At 35.0% G+C, this 22,759-nt stretch overlaps 1 protein-coding gene across 1 annotated transcript in view; it reads right to left on the bottom strand.

Annotated features, from left to right (window-relative positions):
* Positions 1-8,217: 8,217 nt before the first annotated feature.
* LOC147388041 (30-kDa cleavage and polyadenylation specificity factor 30-like) overlaps positions 8,218-22,759 on the bottom strand; it is a 35,135-nt gene continuing 20,593 nt past the window's right edge. The window contains exons 5-7 of the mRNA XM_086421307.1: positions 12,709-12,777; positions 9,745-9,831; positions 8,218-9,356 (exon numbers count right to left, since the gene is read on the bottom strand). Coding sequence (XP_086277433.1) covers positions 8,490-9,356; positions 9,745-9,831; positions 12,709-12,777 — 1,023 coding nt within the window. The 3' untranslated portion in view covers positions 8,218-8,489. The remainder of the gene's footprint in view (positions 9,357-9,744; positions 9,832-12,708; positions 12,778-22,759) is intronic.

The raw sequence follows: 22,759 nt of genomic DNA, 5'->3' as shown, positions 1-22,759 counted from the left end.
TTCTCTTGCAATATTCTCCCCTAACCAATCGGGTGAATATTTTCAATTCACATGACTCATATGCCATTGATTCATGAGCTTTTTTTTTTGGTTTTTGTTAACTACAAATGTCATTTTTTGTGGTAAAAATGACATGAGCCCAATCATATGTCTAGTGGGAGAAAATTAGGAGTATCTTTTCCATGACTACGATATGTGACAACACATAATGACATACCGATGAGATCACATCAACCTCAATAGGAAAAAAAAAAAGGATTACTATATATGTATGTGATTGCCATGAAAAATGAGATATCCCAAAGTCACTTCCAATATATTGCCTATCATCACCCAAAGTCACTTACAATATATTGCTTTGAATAATGAGATATTAATGATTACAAAGCACAGAACAAAAAGAAATTAATGAAGAAAACCATCCCCACTCTTTAACTAGATTTTCTCTTCTATCATATAGGATATTTCATAGCTTGGAATATGATCCATCAATATAGCACCAAAATCCAGCTCCCAACAAATTCCTCTTTAGAGACTTTGAATTGCTTTTCTTTCTTAAAAACTTTATAATTGAGTGACTTTGATTTTTATTTTGTTATTTTTACTAAAGCTTAAACTTCAACTTTTAACTCAAAAAATTTAGTGGCAAATGAACAAAAGTTCCTCCTTTATTTTATTATCTTGTCTTTTACCTTGAAAGGCTAGCTCCACATTACTAAGGAGTTTTTATTGATATTTATTTGCTCTCTCCAATTGTTTCCCTAAATACTATATATATTTTAGTCCATGTTTATCTCTATACAATTATAAAAAAGAAAAAGGGCAAATCGACATTAGTTAAATTTCTTCAATTACAAAAATACTCTTAGATTACATCATGATTATTTTATTTTAACTTCGATGAATACTAATTTTTGTAGCTCATACACGAAACGAACATTTCACCCACTACTTGGTAGAGTCGTGTTGGATTGACTTCATTTCTCACACTTTTTTGACATTCACTTGTATCTCAATGAAAAGCATCTATGGTTCATACATGTTGGGTGCAAATCAGTTTTATTAAGAAAATAAATAAAGTACAGAATTAAATGAGAAGTTAAGTTGAATCCAAATTAAATATTAGGGAGAAAATTAAAAGAACTTATAAATTTATAGAAACAAATTAAGATCAAGACTTCATGTTGAACGCGATGTCCTTAAGACAGATTTCGCCCCTGCTCCAGTGCCAACAATTTTTAAATGTCTATCTCCCAAGATACAGAGAGGGTAACACTCCAATCTCTATTTATGGCAAACCCGAAAATACTTGATACTCATTTTTTGTTTAATATATCTCACAAATAATAAACAATGAGAACAATTTAAGCATAATCGATTGGATGATTTTAGACTCAAGAATCTCACAATATTCTCTTCAGAATAAATCAAAAAAAAGAAAATTATTTGATCTCCTTGGATTGACTCCAATAAAAAAAAACAATGAAGAGTTCCCATTATTTCAAAGAGATGTTAAAAATTGGGGTGCCAATAGGCAAAATTTGAACCAGCGCCTTAAAGGCATTAGTTTGAAAATGACGTTCCAAAAAAGAAGACGTTGGAAGAGTTAAAAGAAGTTATAACTTCTTAAGGAATGATCTCATGGTTAGAATGCAACTTATTAAGTTATTTTCTTTCAAAAAAAAAAATAAACTTTGATTTTCTAATTCATTTTTATTTATTTATTTTACAAAAAATTTAACAATCCCTCACATGAATGCAGAAAATAAAATTAAAAAGTATATTTATATAGAGAGTACAATATGAAAATCATTTGCACCGAAATAGGTGTCTTTTGAACTTAGACATTCCCTAATGAAGACCAATCGGATTTACTTGACTATTCAATGAACATAATGTCTTAAACTGACTAACTGTTCTCATAAATTAAGACAATAGGCTTCACACAAAGGCTTTCCGTACAATGGGTTCTTGCGGTTGTGTTCATTACAGTCTTGAACAACTCTAAGATTCATAAGTGCTTTAGAGAATTTAGTCTTTAAGAAATAATTATCATAAAAGCGACCACACTTCTTCATTTATATAAGTGACACCCATTAGGAGTATCCTGTTATACTCTACTTAATAAGATATAGGCATATTAAAATAACTAGTATTAACCTTACATAATTGTAGGTAGCATTTCTACATCATATGATTTGGGTATAGAGATTTTTCTCTATTTAATGTTATCTTGGAATTACTCATAACTTAGTTGTCCTATTGAACTTAGATCTTGAGATCTCCAATCAACTAGGTTAAGTTTCTATTAAAGTAATTTATTTATAGGCTTTAAACTCATTCCCCTCGATGTATTATAAACTTGCTCTCTAAATAATCTTTTAGTAAAAGAATCTACTAAGTTATTTTGAGATCTCACAATTCAATAGAAATTATTCCATTGGAAAGTAGTTGCTTCACAGTATTATGTTTTTAACGTATATGTCAAAACTTTCCATTATATACATTATTAAACGTTCTAGCGATTGTTGCTTGACAATCACAATGTATACCAAAGAGGGATATCCTCCAAAACATGCCTCAACCATTCAACTTCTTTACCAGTCTTATCTAGTACAATAAACTCTGATTCCATAGTGAATCAAGCAATACAAGTTTGTTTGGAAGATTTCTAGGAGATAGTTGCACCCTCAAGAGTAAATGCATACCCACTGGTGGATTTAGATTCTTTTGAGTCTAATATCCAGTTAGCATCATTGTCACCTTCAACTACAACGGGATACCTCGAATAATACAAACCATAATCAAGAATATATTTTAAATATCTTAATACTCTTATTAAAGCTTCCCAATGACCACAACCTGGGTTACTTAATTTATTAACATAATAAACTATATCAGAGCGAGTGCAATTTATAATATACATTAAGCTACCAATCACACGAGAATATACTAATTGTGATACACTATTTGCAATATTTTTCTTAAGATTACAATTTGCATCAAAATGAATTCTAACCAGTTTACAATCAAATTGATTAAATTTTTTAAGTACTTTTTTAATATAATGAGATTGTGATTAAACAAGACCATCAATATTTCTAGATATTTTAATATATAAAATAATATCTGTAAGGCCTAAATCTTTCATATCAAAATTCTTTAATAAAATTCTTTTAGTAGATTTAATAATATCAAAGTCAGTACCCATTATTAATATGTCATCTACACATAAACAAACAATCACATGTGAATTATTTATATTTTTTACATATATACATTTATCATGCTCATTTATTTTAAAATCATTAATTAATATTAAATTGTCAAACTTTTCATGTCATTGTTTCAGAGCTTGTTTTAGACCATACAAATAGTTAACTAGTCTACAAATTTTACGTTCTTGACCTTTAGTTACAAATATTTCAAGTTGATCCATGTATATTTCTTCATTTAATTCACCGTTTAAGAAAACGATTTTAACATTCATTTGATGAATTTCTAAATTATACAATATTGTTATTACTATTAATATTCTAATTGATTTTATTCTACTTATTGGTGAATAGAAGTCAAAGAAATCTAATAATTCTTTTTGTTTATACTCTTTAGCTACTGATCTAGTTTTATATTTATCAATAAACTCACCTAATTTTAATTTATTTTTAAAGATACATTTACATCCTATTGTTTTACTACTAGGAAGTAAATCTACTAATTCCCAAGAATTATTTTGTATTATAGATTCAATTCACTATTAATGGCTTCTTTCCAATAAAAAATTTCTGAATTAGATATAACTTCTTTATATGTTTAGAGTTCATTCTCAATTAAGTAAATTAAAAAATCAGGACCAAATGAAGTTTCTACTCTAGCCCTTTTACTTCTTCTAGGTTTTAAGTTATTTTGATTGCTACTTGAACCTTCTCTGATTATCTTTTAGGATAAAGTCTAAAATTATCTTTCTTTTAAGGAAAAATATCTTCAAAAAATTCAGCATCTTTAGATTCAAGAATAGTATTTTTCTCAACACCTAATACATTAGATTTGAAAATAAGAAATCTGTAAGCACTACTACTATTAGCATAACCTATAAACACACAATCAATAGTTTTAGGTTCAAATTTAGTTCTTTTAGATGATGGGATTATAACTTTTATTAAGCACCTTCACACTTTTCAAGTATTTAAAAGACGAAAATTTTCTTTTTCAAAATTCATTAGGTGTTTTATCTTATTTCTTTAAAAGAATTTTATTCAAAAGATAATTTGTTGACAAAACTGCTTCACCCCTAGAATTCTAAAGAAGTCCTGAACTATTTAATATTACATTAACTATGTTTTCTAGAGTTTTATTCTGTCTTTCCGTTATGCCATTTTGTTGGGGAGTATAGGGTGCAGAAGTTTGATGAATTATTCCATGATTTTCACAAAATTCATTTGCAGAATTAGATTCATATTCTCCACCCCTATCTGATCTAAGAATTTTAATTTTCTTAAAAAATTAATTTTCTACTTTATTTTTATAAATTTAAAGTTTATCTAATGCTTCATTTTTACTACTTAGTAAATAAATATAACAAAATTTAGTGTTATCATCAATAGAAGTAATAATATATTTTGTTATCGTCTTTACTTTAAGTAAATTGAAAATCACATAAATCACTATAAATTGATTCAAGATATTCGTTAGTTCTTTTAATAAAATAAAAAGGTTTTCTTTGAAATTGTAATTCTATGCGAATTTCACATTTATGTTTTCTATCTATTTCAAACTTAGGTAAAAGTCTTAAATTAATCATTTTTTGCAGATGCAAAATTTACATGTCCTAGTCTAGCATGCCAAATATTAAATAACTCATGAATATAAACAAAAGAAACAACTTTATTATTTATTTCATGGATATATTTAGTTTAAACAATCCATCACTCAAATATTCCTTTCCCACAAACATCCCATTCTTGGTTAAGACAAATTTGTCTGACTCAAATACTAACTTAAAACATTTCTTACTCAGTAATAACCTAAACATTAGATTCTTTCAAATCTTTGGTACATGTAGAACATCATTCAATGTGAGAACTTTTCCTTAAGTAAATTTCAGTACAATCTTTCCATGTCTCATAACTGAGGAAGCAAAAGAGTTCCCCATATACAGTTGTTCTCCATTCTCTATCTTATGGTATGTAGAAAATACATTTCTATCAGAGCAAATGTGTCTATAGTGACCCCAATGTCCACCCACCAATTTTTGTTTTTATTCACAAAATTTGCTTCTAAAATAACTACTACGAGATTCTCCGTTTCAGTTACATTCACTTGAATAGACTTGTTAGTTTTGAAAGAATCACATTCCTTGCGCTTTCGATAATCTTTTGCTCAATGTTCGGGTTTCCTACAAACAAAGCATTTGCATAACATTTTCTTGAAATTTTTATTTTTGGGACCATTGTTCTTCCATTTTTTATTTTTATGGAAATTAGGTTTGAGTTTGGATGAATCTTCTTCCACAACATTTGCTTTGGATTCCATGCATGAAACCATAGATTTCTTCTCATTATTTTTATTATCTTCTTCGATTCTTAATCTCACAATCAAATCCTCCATAAACATCTCTTTACATTTATACTTGAGGTAATTTTTCAAATCTTTCCAAGTTGGTGAAAGTTTTTCAATTATAGATGCAACTTGGAAAAATTCACTGATTGACATACCTTCGACATGAATTTCATAAATTAAAATTTGGAAATCTTGGATTTGATTTCCAACTATTTTGGAATCTACCATTTTAAACTCTAAGAATCTACCAACAACAATTTTCTTTGTTCCGACATCTTCAGTTTTGTATTTTTTGTCTAAAAATTCTCAAAACAATTTTACGTTTTGAATTTGTGAATACACTTTGTACAACACATTATCTAGCCCATTCAGAATATAGTTTCTACATAAGAAGTTTAAATGATTTCAGGTTTCTAATGCAGCAACTATAGTTTCATCTCCACATTCTCATTAGGAATAAGATAATCTTTTTTAAGAAGATGGGTCAGATTCAAGGTAGTAAGATAGAACAACATTTTCTGTTACCATCTTTTAAAGTCACTACCACCAAATTTTTTTGTTTCTCTTGATGATTCATTTTCCAAAGAAACTAATTTACACTTTAAAAAAAAAATTATCTTAAGATTGTAGGGTGCAAATCAGTTTTATTAAGAAATTAAATCATGTACAGAATTAAATAAGAAGTTAAGTTAAATCCAAATTAAATATTAGGAGAGAAAATTAAAAGAACTCATCAGTTTGAAGAAGCAAATTAAGATGAAGGCTTCACGTTGAACGCGATGTCCTTAAAACAGATTTCGCCCCTGCTTTGATGCCAACAGTTCGTAGACGTCTATTTCCTAAGATACAGAGAGGGTAGCACTCCAATCTCTGTTTGGTGAACCCGAAAATATTTGATACTCTTTTTTTTAATATATCTCACAAATAATAAATAATGAGAACAATTTAAACGTAATTGATTAGATGATTTTAAAGTCAAGAATCTCACAATATTCTCTTGAGAATAAATCAGAAAAAAGAAAATTATTTAATCTCCTTGGATTAACTCCAATAAATAAACAATGAGGAGTTTCTATTATTTCAAAGAGGTGTAAAGAAGAGGAGTAAAAAATTGAGGTGCCAATAAGCAAAATTTGAACCAACGCCTTAAAGGCATTGATTTGAAAATGATGTTCCAAAAAAGAAAACGTTAGAAGAATTAAAAGAAGTTAAAAACTTCTTAGGAATGATCCCATGGTTAGAATGTAATTTATTAAGTTACTTCCTTTCAAAAAAAACAACTTTGATTTTCTAATTCATTTTTATTTATTTATTTTACAAAAAATTCAATACACACTTCCACATCAAAAAAGTGTGAAATGAAGTCAATGTTGAAGTCGATTCAGCATCATCATTGAGTTGATTATAATGAAAATGTTTTAGTCAAGGTGTGATGGAAATAGTATTCAAGGCTAAAAACCTTTAAAAAAACCAATATTAAATTGGTATATACATATAACAATTTTTTTTTTTCTAGGGCACTTTGAAACTTGAATTTTATAGAAGTATACAATAGTAATATATATATTTACGTATAAATTTTATTAAACAAAAGAGAGAGAATATATAATGGCAGTCGAGGTAACCAACCATTCAATAGATACAAAATAACTCAAACACAAGACTCCCACTTAAAACCAAACAAACACTTCAAAGAAAACACCTTTGAATTCTACAAAAAAAAAAAAAATATTACACCAACAAAATAAAAACCCTAGAATACTTAAATAAGAGCTCATGATATGAGGATTCGCTCCTGTTCCCTTGGAAGAGTTTCTTATTCCTCTCCAACCACAACCCCCAACAACACACTGCAAAGAGTAGAATTCTCCACAACATTGAAACAGAGATGGGATAGGACCACCCAACTGAGATTGAAAAGAAGTAGGAAGTATCTACTGGGCATATAGATATACACCTTTCAAATAGAGGGATCCTCCTCACTCTGGCTTTTAAAAAGACCCCACATTTTTTATAAGTGTAATATATCTAATGAAAGAAAACAAAGTACAAAGAGGCCGAGAAAGCCTCTAAACAATCTACAAATCAAAAAGAAATTAAAGCATCAAAGACTACATTCCATCTAAAAACGAAGCCATCAAAAGTAATCCCCTTAAACTCAATGTTCTGCTTCGCCCAAAAGTATAACAAGCCTAAAATCTCCGAGAATATGCCTTGAAAGCTTCTCATCTTATTGTTAAACACCTTGTTATTTCTCTCATTCCACACCCCCCAAGCAATAGCTGAGGGAAGAATAGCCCACAAGAATCTTTTTCAAACGATGTAAATTGTACAATATGAAGGAGCCAACAATCTGAAAGAGATGAGTGGGAAGAAGGGAACCCCAAGACTAAGTAATAAAATTACCCACCCCCCTACAGACTACAGAGTAGTGTGGAGAAAAGACAGATTATATATACTTGGGATTTCTCTTCCATGAGTATTTTTCATTAGGAGTCTTGCATAAAACTCTTATTGATAGATAGTTCCCAAACAAAAGTAAGCAACACGTTCAGACATATTCATGGATCAAATGATTAAGATCATCTCCTATTCTTCAAGGAGTGATCCATTGATTTGAATGAGAAAGATTGATGAATAGAAAAAGCCAAGAATCAATTACAAAGCAACTGAAGATAGACCACGATCACTTTTTAACTATCTTATATTCATTTTCCTTATTATTTGGCACCCCTTTTATAACTTACATTACATAACCCAAATGAAATTCAACACACAATATTTGGCTACACAAAGGAATGGGAGATTTAAAATTGCAATGCAGGGTGTCTTAAGAAACTCAAGAAAATGTTTAGGTTAAAGAAAAATAAAAAAGGTTGGGTATATATTCTCTTTCCATCTCCCTATGCTATGAGCCTTACCTATGAGCCTTACCGCTTTTTACCCTCCCCATGCCTCGATCGTCTTGGTGCCTCATCCTCACTCTCACTTTCATCATTTCTGTAGATATTCTTGGATTGAGCCTTAAGGCCTCCTGGTTGATACTTTGTCTCATCATATGTTGTTCTGTCACCAGGACTTGCCATTTCCTGACCCTTGCCCGGGTCTGAACCAGTGCTGTATCTATCATTTGTGGGTCTTCGCTGCTGCAAGGGTGGAAGCGGTGGTGGTGGACGGAACAACTGTGGCTGATTGGCACGAACAGGTGGTGTAGCAACCATACCCAACCCACCCCCACCCATGAATGGACCCCGGCCAGGACCCGTCACCATCCCTAGCCCATTAGCAGCAGGAAATATGGGTCCAGGTTGAGAAGGTCGCCCATGAAACATCATACCAGATGTCAGACCTGCTCCGCCTAGAGGAGCAAAACCCATTGCTGAACTCTGACCCAAACCAGTGAAGTCGGGAGGAAACCTTGGGCCGTATGATGGAAAAACACGGGGAGCCATGTTGAAAAGTTCGGGGGGCATGGGTAACCCGTCAGGTGTAATGGTCCCGTAAGTAAAGCCATCAGCACCCATCATTACGGGAGGGAAACCACGGACCCCAGGGATTGGTCTCCCTCCACGAGGTAGAGTCATGTGTGGAGGCCACAGCATTCCTCTTCCCCTTCCTCTGCCTTGGGTTGCACCAAGAGCCTGGCCATAGCTCTCATCTTCTTCCTCACTTTCTTCTTCTTCCTCATCTTCGCTGTCCTCAAACGGGACAATGTCTGGGTTTTCAACCCCATCATCTGGATTGACTCCCTTTGCTTTCTCTTCCGCCCTTTTTGATTCAGCAGCAACCGAGATTGCCTAGAAGGAAAATACTCTTGTCAGATACATTTAGCATCATCATGAAAATTTAACCAAGAGTTTGAATATGACAATATTTTGATAATGCAATGTCACGCGAGTCTTAAGGAACTAAAGCCCAAAACATTGGAGATGATAACAAAGTGTGGTATAAAGGGAAGAACAATAACAAGAAGACTATGGATGACAAATTAGGTGCATCTAAACTTAAAAATAAAAATAAATAAACAAATAAAACTCAAATTATCAAATTATGCTGCACATGGCACTCCTTAGAAACTTGCATAATGATCTTGTTGGACAACAAATTGTAAACATAAATTTCAAACTAATGGAAATAAGAGTACAAAAGAAAACTACATCTTGCTTCCCATGATGAACAACGTACCATAAGTTCACTATCTGGTTCAAGATAAAGAAGGGATGCCAACTGCTCACCAATAGAGGCTTCAAGCTCCTGGCAGTCTCGACTTATCTGCCATAATACAAAACATGGAAAATAAGAATGGTAGAGAATTAGTCAATAGCAAAATTTTCCACAAAAATGACAGAGTAGACTAGGCTAAATAAGACCAGGACAAAACAAGTGTTTCCCTCGCTTATATATATATATTACGGCCTATATATTGAACCATTTATCTTTCAGTATTTCTTTGTCAAAGTTCAACATAAATAATGACTAAAAAAAAGGAGAAAAAAGACCTCAAAAAGGAGGGAAACCTTACACAAGACATAAAACTATACCACAAAAACTATATTATTGCATAAGTTTAGGTGGACAACGACCAAAGTCACAGAAGAATATCTATTTTCCATCAAAATCTACAACAAACATTTCAGCAAGGAAATTGGATAACCAATATGCACTCCAATTTTGAAAATCTGTTTGTTACCATTGAGTCACCTCCATAGACCATCTTGAAGAGATGGAGTGGTACATTGTTTTCACAGAAAAACTACCATCCCTCGCACCACCCCACAATCTTCGATCCTCCATTCCAACCTCTATATGAATATTTTCCACCAAATGAATCAAACTCTCCAACTCCCAGTCATTAAACGCCCTTCTAAACCCGAAATCCCAATTTGTTTCCCCATTCCCAATGGTTCTAAATAGAGAAATTAGTTGGCCTTTCTTCATAGACAAATCAAAAAGGTCCGAAAATTGCTCCAAAAGCAGTCCATCCCCACACCACCAATCATCCCAAATTCCCAACCTAGACCAATTCCCAACCTTAAACTTAACTTTTTTCCTAACTAGTGGCATTCTTCTTAAAACCCTTTCCATACCCCACACCCAAATGACCCTCTAGCCAGAATACTTTGCCACCCACTCTCACTCACCCCAGATTTTTTCCACAATTACCTTCTTCCAAAGACACTCATCGTCCTCCACAACCACTTACCCAACAACGATGAATTCAACGATTTAAAATTTCTGAACCGCAAACCACCATTCTTTTTAGGCATACACATCTTCCTCCAACTTACCCTATGATGTTTCTTCTTGCCTTCTTTATCATACCAGAAAAAATCTCGACAAATTCTATCCAATTGTAGTTCGACACTCCAAGGCAAAGAGAACAACGAAAGGAAATAAATAGGAAGACCCATAAGTGCTCTGTATGAGTGTAATTCCCTCCCCCCCCCCCCCCCCCCCATCAGTAGTTTGGCCTTCACCTACTTAACCTCTTTCTAACCCTTTCCAACACGGGCTCCCAAATCTCTCTACCATTATATGCTGCCCTCAATGGAAGACCCATAAACTAATTCATATCGGAGATATCACTATCTGAAATGTATTCAGATACTAAAAATTATCCGAATTCGATCAACTAAAAATTTCAGGCTTTTCAAATATGGACTCAGATTTTGACTATCCATTAAGCTCTACCAGATCCCCAAGCTTCTTCACAGTTCCAAAGAGGATCCAATGATTGGATCCATAACTGAGAGCGTATAGAATAAATCTTTAACCAGTTAGTCCCTAAGGTAACTAGTGGTTCTATCCTACTGAATTTAGGCCACCAAGGTCCTCTCAAGATTAATTCAAAAGTTTCCAGATGACACTGTCATGGCAACATCTGCCACAAGGAACAATCCAACCTTATGGCAAGTGGAGTAAGATGAAAACCTCTTGACCATCCCGATATGCCTCTCATTGCCTTGGATAAGACCTCCCAATCCAGTGAATCATCTGAAGCTCCATAAACAAAAGCTTTAACTCTAGATATTTTCAAACCTTCTTCACCTAAATCAACAGAACACCTGATACCTCCAAAATCTAATACTTTTCTCTTTGAACCTCTAAAATTACTCTCTTCTTAGCAACGCTATAGAGTCAAAGTAAATATAAACAAGCTTAAACACCAAGCAATGGATCTCAAACTCCTTTCAAATCCAAACTCTTCATACCCTCTAATAAAGTGAGCTTATATTTTTATCTCTATGCAGGGAAAATCAAGAATCCAAGGAATAGTTTGCATTTTCCAATAGTTTCGTCAATTCCACTCCTCAAGTGGAGAAGACTCTCCTCCAAAATGGCCCCGTAGATGCATGCTTTTGAGCTTCTACAAGAGCTTTCTCTAGCTACTTACAACTTCCTCTAACCACAGCTCTATATCCCAGTCATCTCCGACCTATTTCCACTGTTCAAAAGGATATATTTCGCCCATCTACCACTTCAAACACCAAAAATGCATTAGCACCCATAATCATTGTCTTCACCAAAGCCACTAGTGTACAACATCATCAAGCAATTTGAGTTAGTCCCCAACTTCAAAAGGACAGAAAAATGTCTCTAAATATCTAGACACCCTAAAAAAGCAATTTCTTTTCCCCTTTTTGCTGATCTGCCTATGTTATCATCTTTTCACACAGATGGATAGAGATATTTCTTAAATTTTATTATATAAGAAGGAAGGGATCATATAATCATGATACCTAACTTTCCGTCTTTTCCCTCCTTTATTCTTCTCTTTTGTTTTGCAATCTTCTCCTCTAATAGCTTTCAAAGTTACATCTGAAAAAAGAGTTTCCAACTGACGAACTTAGTCTCTTTTTTTTTTCAACTTTGCATCAACTAAAAAATGTTTTCAGAAAAATAAAGGAGCGTTAGGTAATTAATTCAATAGGCTTATTAATGGAAATGTTCAGACTATAAATGAAAGTCCAATCCAGTCCTTCACCTAGATTGATTATGATATGGATTGCAAAAACTCTTACCTCTTACCTAGCTATTGCTATAACTGCAAACTTATTTTCATATATACATATATTTCCACTGAGGAAGAAAAGAAAACATCACAAGATATTATAAACATCAAATTAACCTTCAGATCTAATATCATACCTTCACTGGTAAGTTCTCATTGAATGGATTCCTCAAATGGCGAGTTTTGTGAAAGGACAACTCACATAGCTGCGATTACAACACATATAATAAGCTTCACATTAATGTTAAAATAAATTGATAAAAAAACCTAATCCTCTTCTTTACAACAGAGTATGCAATAAATGTTAAAAACACAATATAATAAGAAAAAGACTATCAACCACTGAACAATTTAGTTTTGGGCAGGCCATTAATCAATATTTGAATACATTAACTTTTTTCTTTATATGATAAGTGGAAGTTTTATTAATAAGAGGACAAGAAGTCCCCAAAAGGATACAAGCAGGAAAGTGACTAAAACTCTGAACAAAATGACTCCCACCAAAACACAAATCTTCAAAGAACCCTTATCAAAAAAACTTTTTGCACCAAAAAAATAACAAGCCCGGAATGCTTAAAATCAGCTTCTGAGCAGTGGATTCCTTTCTGTCAAAGGTACGGCCATTCCTCTCTTTCCACAAGCCCCAACAAATGGCTAAGGGAACCATCTTGTGCAAAATCCTTTCTCCACCTGAACAATTTGTGGACAACCAACAGTCATGTTAACCAACCAACTACTCCAAAGACCGACCCATTGGAGAAGGGGAGAACTATGAATATAAGAGGGTCACGGGGCTTGAGTGGGGTATGACACATCTGAGAGTGGAGGAAAATATACACTCCAACACTCCCCCTCACCCATAAAGGTGGAAGGAATCGAACCAATGACCTATTCAAACCTAGCAATCTGATACCATGTTAACCAACGTTACTCCAAAAGACCGATCTATTGGAAGGGGAAAACTATGAATATAAGGTCATGAGTCTTAAGTGGGGTATGACACACCTAAGAGTGGAGGAAAATATACACTCAACAAGTTAAGCATGGAGGAAATCGGAAAAGGTTGACGCCAAGCCAGGTTAAACAGAGCCAAAAAGTGGGACCAAACTTCCAAAGCCAAATTGCAATGAAGGAGAATATGATTAGCTGACTCCCCACTCACTTTACAAAGGCAATAAAAATCCACGAGGTACTGCCCCTCATTCTAAGAAAGTCAATAGTGGGGAGTTTAATCAAGGCAACCAACCACAAAAAGAAAAAAACTTTAGAAGAGACCAAGGGAGACCAAATCACAGAGACCAAAGATTAAGTCTCAAGACTCTAAACCAAAAGGGAATATAAAGAGCTAACAGATTACATACCGTCTCGGTTATCTTTCCAAATCCTAAGATCTTCCAAGCCTGGAGACAGCACCGTGGAGGATAACATATGGAGGAGAGTTGCCTTAGGTATCTCTAGTCATTCAATCTTTTTCTAAACTCCAAATCCCAAGAGACCTTTGTGTCTGCAAAAATCAAGAAGGAAGAAACTGGCTTCCCTTTCCTATTGGACAACAGGTACAACCCAGTAAATAACTCCTGAAGAGGGGTCTTACTACACCAACAATCTTCCCAGAACCTAACACGATCACCTTTTATATCTCTAAAACTGGTATGTTTCACGAACTTTGAAATCACTTTATAAATGCCCTTCCACACAAAGCAACCAAAAGATAATCTGGCTGGTTCGCTAACCCACCCCAACAAGTCCTCCCCATACTTTGCCACAAGAAGCTTTCTCCAAAGCTCCTCCCTCTCTAAACCAAACCTCCAGAGCTATTTACCTAAAACCCGATTAACTTTTTGATTCTTCTAATTTCCGACCCCCTCCCCCAAAAAAAAAATAAATAAATAAATAAAAAATTCTTAGGGCGACACACTAACTTCCAATTCACCAAGTGAAACTTGTGATTGCCCTTCTGATCATCCCACAAAAAGTTCCTCACCAACATTTCAAATTGATCTTCAACTTTCCTGGGCATTGTAAACAACGCCAAGAAGTGGATCGAAATACTTGACAAAGTACTTTTAATCAAAGTTAACTTCCCTCATTTCTAAAGATGCTTTGCTTTCTCAGACCCCGATCTCTTTCTCACTCTTTTAAGCACAGGCTCCCACAAACTTGACTCGTTTGTGCTTCAAGAAACAAACGGGTATCATCTACAAATAGCAAATGAGAGAAAATAGGGTCGTCCCCCACCACACCAAAATCTCTCAAGGCCCCAACTTCAGTAGCTTTAGAAATCATCTTACCCAGGGCTTCAAGCACCAAATTAAAAAGAAAGAGAAACATGGAGTCTCCTTACGTAAGCCCACGAGAATTTTTAAAGAAACCAGCAAGAACTCCATTCACCAAGATGAAAAAGCAGGCTAAGGAAATGCATTTATAGATCCAAGAAATTCATGTCTCCAAAGCCCATACGTCTAAACAAGTACCTCAAAAACTCCCAATTGACATGATCAAAAGCTTTCTCAATGTCTATTTTGCACACCAGGCCAAGCCTTCCCTCTTTAATTCTTGAGTCAATGCATTCATCTACTATCAAAACCCCATTAAGCATCTGTCTCCCCTTAATGAAGGCACCTTCTTTTTGACCAATAACTATAGGCATTGCTGCTTTCAACCTTGGGGTAAGGATTTTTTAGAGGATTTTATACACCGAACAAACCAAGCTTATCAGTCTAAAATCACCTAGCTCCTTTGCTCCCTCCTTGAGAATTAAATAAATGAAAGTCAAATTTGAATTATTGTCCCAAAAACCATTTTCATAAAAATCTGTGATTGCCAACAACACATCATCCTTAACTATCTCCCTCCGACCCCAAAGCTCTGTCTCCACTTAAACTCTTCACAACTAAAGCCACCACATCTTTTCTTATTGGTTTCTCCAACTAATCTCTCATCACCATCGTGTAATCAAATCAAAAGCTAGATTATCTAGAAAAGGTCGTTCCTCACATACCTTAGAATAAAGATTCTGATAGAAATCCACAATATCCTCACGAATGTTTCCTTCTCTGAAGATTTTATCCCCAACCTTAAGTTTTCTAATAAAATTAACCTTCTTATTAGCATTTGCCACACGGTGAAAAAACTCTGTTGTCCCATTCTTTCAACCACCACACTCTAGACTTTTGCTTTCAACTAATTTCCTCTAACAAAACTACTCTATGAAACCCCACTCACAAACTTTTGTGGCTCGCACCCTCCTCCAAAGAAATCTAACTGAAAACCTCCTTTCTTATCCAGAATTTCAATTTTCTCCAAAATCTCTTTCTTCTGGATCCCAATTCTTCCAAAACACTCTGAATTCCATCGCTTCAACTTCTCTTTTAATATTCTCAATTTCCTCCTTAATCGCACTCCCGGATTAACAAGAAATCTATCAAGACAGAACAAAGATTGGAGTTTCTTGTTTCTTCAACCACGTAAAACTCTCCTAACGGCAAGTCCAAAAACTCATTCCTATCAACAAAAGTTGCAAACGCCCATCAACCTCTAGGGTGATCTATGCCTCCCCTTTTTTCATGTGCAAATCTTACCACATTGAAATCTCTTCTTACACACCACGGCTTTTCCCAAAAAGAATTAACATCATCTAACTCCTCCCAAAATTGCGCACACTCCCACTTTTTGTTGGGCATATAAACTCTTAAAAACACCCACTCTAAACCCATACAACTACAAATAATCAAAACAAAAAAGGCTCCCATAAGTTAATCAAAAACCTGCATCTTAGAAGAATCCCAAACAACTAAAATCCCACCTAAAACTCCAATGGATGGTAACGAACACCAATGCACACACTCTCGTCTCCACAAATCTCTAACCACCCACTCATCTTCCGATGATCATTTTGTTTCCTGAAGGACTATGAGATGAGGTTTCCTTGAACTTAGCACCTCTTTAACAGCTACTCTTTTTTGTTTATTCCCCTAAACCCTCGCGTTCCAAGAGAAGATTTTAACTAACATTAGAACCTTTGAACCCCTACCACTTCCTCTACTTCCTCCAGATTTCAAAGGGAAATCATTCACATATTTTTGGAGATTTTCAACTTCCTTCAACCGCCTTAATTTTTCTAGTTTCCTCTTTGGTAATCCAACTTCTTCCTCCTCTCCACCTTTTTTGCACAAGATACCATCAGATGACTTCAAAGCCCCTTGAACCGAACTTAGAACACCATTGCTAGGACCGCACAGTAGAGGAACTTGGACAAACTCCTCCAACTCTTTCTCAGTACAAATAAGGCTTTTGTCCTGCTCAATTTTCCGATACAAAAAAGCTAACTCTCTTCTTTTTCGTAACATAACTTTTGTCCAGAATATGGTTAAGAAACTCGTTTGACATCTCCTCTACAAATTATTTTCTTTTGACCATTGCCTTAGCTGAAACCTCGGCTTCTTTTTCAGCCCTATCTAACCCCTTAGCCCCACCCAAACTAGAATCTGAGGTCTTGCCAGTAGTAACCCCCTTTTTCGAAATCAAAGCAACAAGTTCTCTACCTTGCTGATTTCTAATAACAGAATCTGATAGCAAATGGCCCAAAAAGAAGGGACCAGTAATTTCTGGATTGCATGCCTATTTCCCCGAGCTATTAATCCTTCTCGTGAGAATATCACCTTGCAAAGAAGATTTAGAACAAGTAGGCAACCAAAAAGGTAAAAAGAAGAAAACAATACTACGTGATTTTAAACTAGCAAGCTTAGGGGAACTAGATAGACAAAACAAGAAACAAGAAATCAAAACGAAAGGAACTTAATGTGGAGGAGAAAAGACACAAAAGGATCAGACCACCAACCTTTCTTGGAGGTTGCGAAGGGATTCACAACAGAATGCCACTCCTTACCTTTTTGGAAATCGTAGTAGGAGGGGATGAAGAAGCAAGGACTAGAGATAAATTACAAGGCCTCTCCATCACCGAAGCGCCAAACTGAAAGCCCTTTCCAATAGTAGCCTTCTTACCAGAAACGACACAAATAAACATTGTTGGATCCTCTTCCTGAGGTTCTAACAAAGAGAAAGAGGCCGAGAAGGAGAAACGAATGGCACTTGCTTTTCTTGAGGATAACTAAAAGCATCCTTCTAAAAAACCTATTGTGATCGCGACAGAGAATGAGAATTAGCCTGAGCATGAGCTTGGGCATGATCAACATTAGGACCAAGTGTCAAGTCCACTCCAACTGCTTCTAAAGATAGGTCGGCACAATTGGCCTCTGAAAACAACAGGTCTGAAGGGCCCAAGAGTCTTTTGTTAAGACCGATTTTGGGAAGATGTAAAATTCCAGTTCACTTAAGGTGTCGCTGCACGTGTCCTCCTTTTGACTAACTTGGGATCTCATCTCCTTAGCAAGCATCCCTAATTGAACAAAATTTCTCACTTAGAGGATTTAAAGAAACGTAAAGAAAAAGCAATCTTTTTTGTCTTCCTCAAAGTAGGAGAATTTGACTCTAAGTCCAAAGAAGACGTAAGGTCTCCAACTGTCTCCAAACTATTAGAAAACTCTAACCCAGCTAGACTACAAGACTCAGAAACCTCTGACCCAACCAAACCGCAAGACTCATAACCTTTTTCTACCGAGTTCGGCACAAAAGACACCTCAGAAAAAACTTCAATAGTGTTAGACTCGCTTGTGTCACTTCTTGATCACCAATCTCAAGGATCTGATTGAGCGATAGCCTTATGAGCACTAATATCCGACGTGAAATTCTCTTTTAAAGCTGCCACTAAAAGTTTTAAAAAACACCAAGCCCTCCACACAAAGCCACTCGAGTCGTGCCTCCAAAAGGCGAAGGAGAACCACCCGTTGTTTTTTAATTAAACCTACTCTTAAGCTTATGATCTTCAAAGAAACGAAATAATTAAAATGTCCAGTCTTAACAACCAAACCTCTCAGAATTTCCAATCCTGTTTTCCCAACAAGAACACACACAACTAAGAAGTTTTTCCTTTATAAACATTAAGGGTCTGTTCTTTACAAAAGCCAGCTCCAGCTCCAGCTCCAGCTCCAGAAGCTATCTTCTGGAAGAAACAGAAGCTCGGAGCATACAAAGCTACATCCAGTAGAAGCTTGTTCGTTACAGAAACACATAAATTGATGTTCGTTTAATAGCTTTTTATTGCTGGGTTCTGGTAAAATGACCAGAATACCCTTAACGTTGATAATGCACCCAGAATGCACTAAAAATGACAAAAATAATTTAATAAATATATATTAAAAAACTATAAAAATAATTATTTTCAATGTAAATGAATTTATAAATTTTATAATTCTATAGAAAGTTCAGCATCTCCTCTTAAAAATGGACATATGAAATTTTTCTAACAAAGAAAATACCTACATAATACACAATCCAACATCCACATAAAGATGAAGGGTGTTTTGGCAATAAAGTAGTGATGATGAATTGCTTTTGGTCTTGGTAATAAAGATGAAGGGTATTTTGGAAGTAATCCCCTTTTGGAAGATGAAGGGTATTTTGGTAATCCCCTTTTGTTTTTTAAGGTTAAGTTTGGTTGAAAATTTGATTAAAAATGAAGGGTATTTTGGTAATCTCCTTTAGTTTTTTAAGGTTAAGTTTGGTTGGAAATTTGATTGAAGATGAAGGGAATTTTGTTCAAGGTGAAGGGTATTTTGGTAATCTCATTTTATTTTTTAAGGTTAAGTTTAGTTGGAAATTTGATTAAAAAAGAAGGGTATTCTGGTAACTACACTTGAGCCATTTTACATTTTTGGCTTCACGCAAAAGCCATTTGAAGAAACTCCTCTTGAACGACTTCTATTAAGAGTTGTTTTGGGCTTCATTTGAAATCCGTGAGAGCCAAAAAAGTCCAAACAAACATCATTCATCTGACTTTTTTGGCTTAAAAAGAAAAAAAAAAGTAGAAAAAACTAGCTCCTTAAGCTCAAAAGAACAAGCCCTAATTATCTAGTTGAATTAACCCCCTCAAAGGTTTACAAAGCAAGGAGATAGCTTTTTTATTCCACAGGAGGAAGACCCAAATTTCTAGCCAAGTTTGTCCCTTCCCCCAAGACTCTGATTCACGATTCACCAAAGCCCACCAACATTTGAACTGAGGAGTAAGGTCCCCCACTGAAATTGAGTTGGTTGAAAGGAACCAATCCACTTCTAGTTGGGTCTTGGGCACGATAATTCTTCTAGCCCGATCCAAGGGGAAGAAGTCGTAGCTCTTGCTTGTTAGCTGAGATAAAGCTTCGCGTGAGTTACAACCCAGTTCAAAGTGTTTGAAAAGCCTTCACACACTATAACCTTTGGCCATTCTCCAAATCCAAGAAACGGAATCGAGACAAAACTCAACAGAGAAGGGGTGGCTCTCACTGCTGCTCCTCTAGCCATTTTTGACTCATTTGCAATAAGGTTGTTTGAAAACTAGACATTTTCTTTGGGGAAGACATAAGAGAAATCCACGAGTAAGCTTTTGATGCTTTTACTAACCTCTTCCAACCCTCTCCAAGCTTACCTTCAAGAAAGAGCAACGGACTTCCCCGATTCCTGGCCGCAAAATCTGATAAATTGATAAAACTACCTCTTTTGTGTTGACTGGTGTATTATCTGCCTCTGCTCCCAAGTGTCACGTACTCATGTATCATGCCCCAATTCAACCAATGACCCTCTTATATTCATAGTTGTACCTTCCCCATCAGATCGGTCTTTTGGGGTAAATGATTGTCAACATGGTATTAGAGCGTCACGTTCATATAGGTCATAGGTTTGAGTCTCCTTGAGGGAATTTTCCACCCTTATAGGTGAGGGGGAGTGTTGAGTGTTGTGTTATCTGCCTCTACTCCCGGGTGTCACATACTCACGTATCGTGGCCCAGCTCAACCCGTGACCATCTTATATTCATAGTTGTTGCTTCCCTATCAAATCGGTCATTTGGGATAAATGGTTGTCAACACTTTGTTCCTTCCTTTCTAAGCCACTCTAATATGGCCGAAGATGGAAAATTTGCTAAAAACGTGTTTTTTCTTGAGGAACCCTTCAGCCTTCTTCAAGAACACTTAAAAACCACCTAGCCTCTTCGAGAAACAAATCCATGGAACCCATCCACCTAGAAGAACTTTCGGTGATGGCGAGACCTGGTCAATTTTTAACCACCTTCTTCCTAACTTCAAACTTTTTCAAACCTAAATTTAAAGAAACCAATCCATAACTTGGATTCATCTTTCACGATAAGAGCTCCAAAAAGGACGGACTCCGGTCACCGAAGAAACCAAAGGCCCCTACCACAGATCAAAACCTCTTACATGCATTAATGTTATGGATTTTTCTTTCAACTATGGTGTGGTGTGTATGGCGTAAACTTATAACATGTTCTTTTGTGCATCCAACAAGACTTAGAACATTATCCATTGGATAGTTCACGAAGTTTATCAATCGATATAAACATACAAGTGAGTACATCGACTTGGGAATTAAAAAGGTTAATGTGGATTGCTATGTAAGCTTGACTTGAAAAGGCTTTATTACCATTTGGAGTAGAACTTTTTAGCCAATGTTATAGAAAGGATAGCTTCCATAATCAAATGGAGTTGGATTATGAAGAGCATATAAAATAGCTCATCTTTTCATCCTTGACAATAGGTTCCAAGAAAGCTACTTTGGAAATCCTACAGGTTATGATACCCAAATACTTCATGTCCATCATAAGCATATTAACATGAACGACAACGACAACAATACTAGAATAGTATTCAATTTCAACATATGTCCATTAAATATAACAAAATATTTTTATTTCCTCTCAATAAATTTTAACAGCTAGTTTCTTTTTGTATATATTTTGTGAAAATCATTGTTAATTTTACGAAATATTTCGGTCAATATCAATAAACTATGGTAAGAACAAACTTTTTACCATAGGTTCAATTGACAATATTGCTTTATGGCAGGGATCCTTAGGGTGCCAAGTGGACTCATTTCCTTTCTTTTATTAAGGTCTTCCCTGGATTGGGAGAAGAATTGATCTTAGAAATCAAATTATATTTGAAAAAAATGGAAAGACCATGAGTAAGAGCACTTTGTCAAGCATTCCTATCTTCTTATCATTGTTGGCTATTCCTAGGAACATCAGGAGTTCGTATGGAATGATAAGGAAATAAAAATTGTCACTTAATTAAATGGAATCATGTTTGCCTCCTAAGAAAAATGAAGGTCTTGGATTAGAAAGGTTGGAAGGATGAATCAAGGTCTCTTAAGGAAATGCTTGTGGAGATATGGAGATGAGAGTCAGATTTTATGGAAGAAAGTCATTAGGGCCAATTACAGAGTTGGTCGATTTGGCGAGGATCTCCACTTTCCAACCAAACTTTATTTCACTATACTTTGAAGCAATGCCACTCCTTCAAAAATTGAAGAGTGCTTCTCCAACCTAAAGTCCACTTAGCCAGAATAGTGAAGTCATATCTTTAAGGTCCTTGATTCCCAACTCCCCTCCATTCTTAGATAAGCAAATGAACTTCTAATTGACCAAGTAATACTTAAAGGACTCATCCTTGGCATTCCATAAAAATTTCATTAAATTTTCCATTCTTTTCACTGATAAGTGGAACGAAGAAGAGATAGAAGTAAATTGGAAGGCTAAAAAAGGTACTACGAATCAAAATTAATTCTGACATTTTCAATAAACACTTGGATTTCAAAGATGCCAACTTTCTACAAAATTGGTCAATAACAAGATCTCATGGAGCTTTTAGACCTATATCTTGCCCCTAGGTGAACCCAAGGTAAGTCAAAGAGAGAATTGATACCACAACCCAAGCAGGCTGCAAAGCAACCTATTTTCATCCATAGAACCCACCTCCATAACTTTGCCTTTCTTAAATTAACGTAAACCTGAATCAACATCAAAATAACACATTAGTAAGCCTACCTATAAGCTCCCACGAAAAAAAAAAGAAATATCAACAATGGATTGAAGGTGTAAAATGCATGTTTCCACTCGACCAAATTTGAAACCATCAAGGTCCTAAATTTACCACTCCCTTCATCATCTTCCTTACAATGATTCGACAAAAAAAATAGGGGTATCCTAGTCTCAAGCCTCTAGAACTCTTGAATAACCAGGAGGAAAATCATTGCTCATACCCCAAAATGAATTTGGAGACACAATTACCGATCCATCTC

Source organism: Akebia trifoliata, chromosome 13 (assembly GCF_017979445.1).
Source record: "Akebia trifoliata isolate Shusen 1 chromosome 13, ASM1797944v1, whole genome shotgun sequence".
Classification (NCBI taxonomy): Eukaryota; Viridiplantae; Streptophyta; class Magnoliopsida; order Ranunculales; family Lardizabalaceae; genus Akebia; species Akebia trifoliata.
The sequence above is the reverse complement of the archived record's forward strand: the minus strand, read 5'-3'. Positions and strand labels throughout refer to the sequence as shown.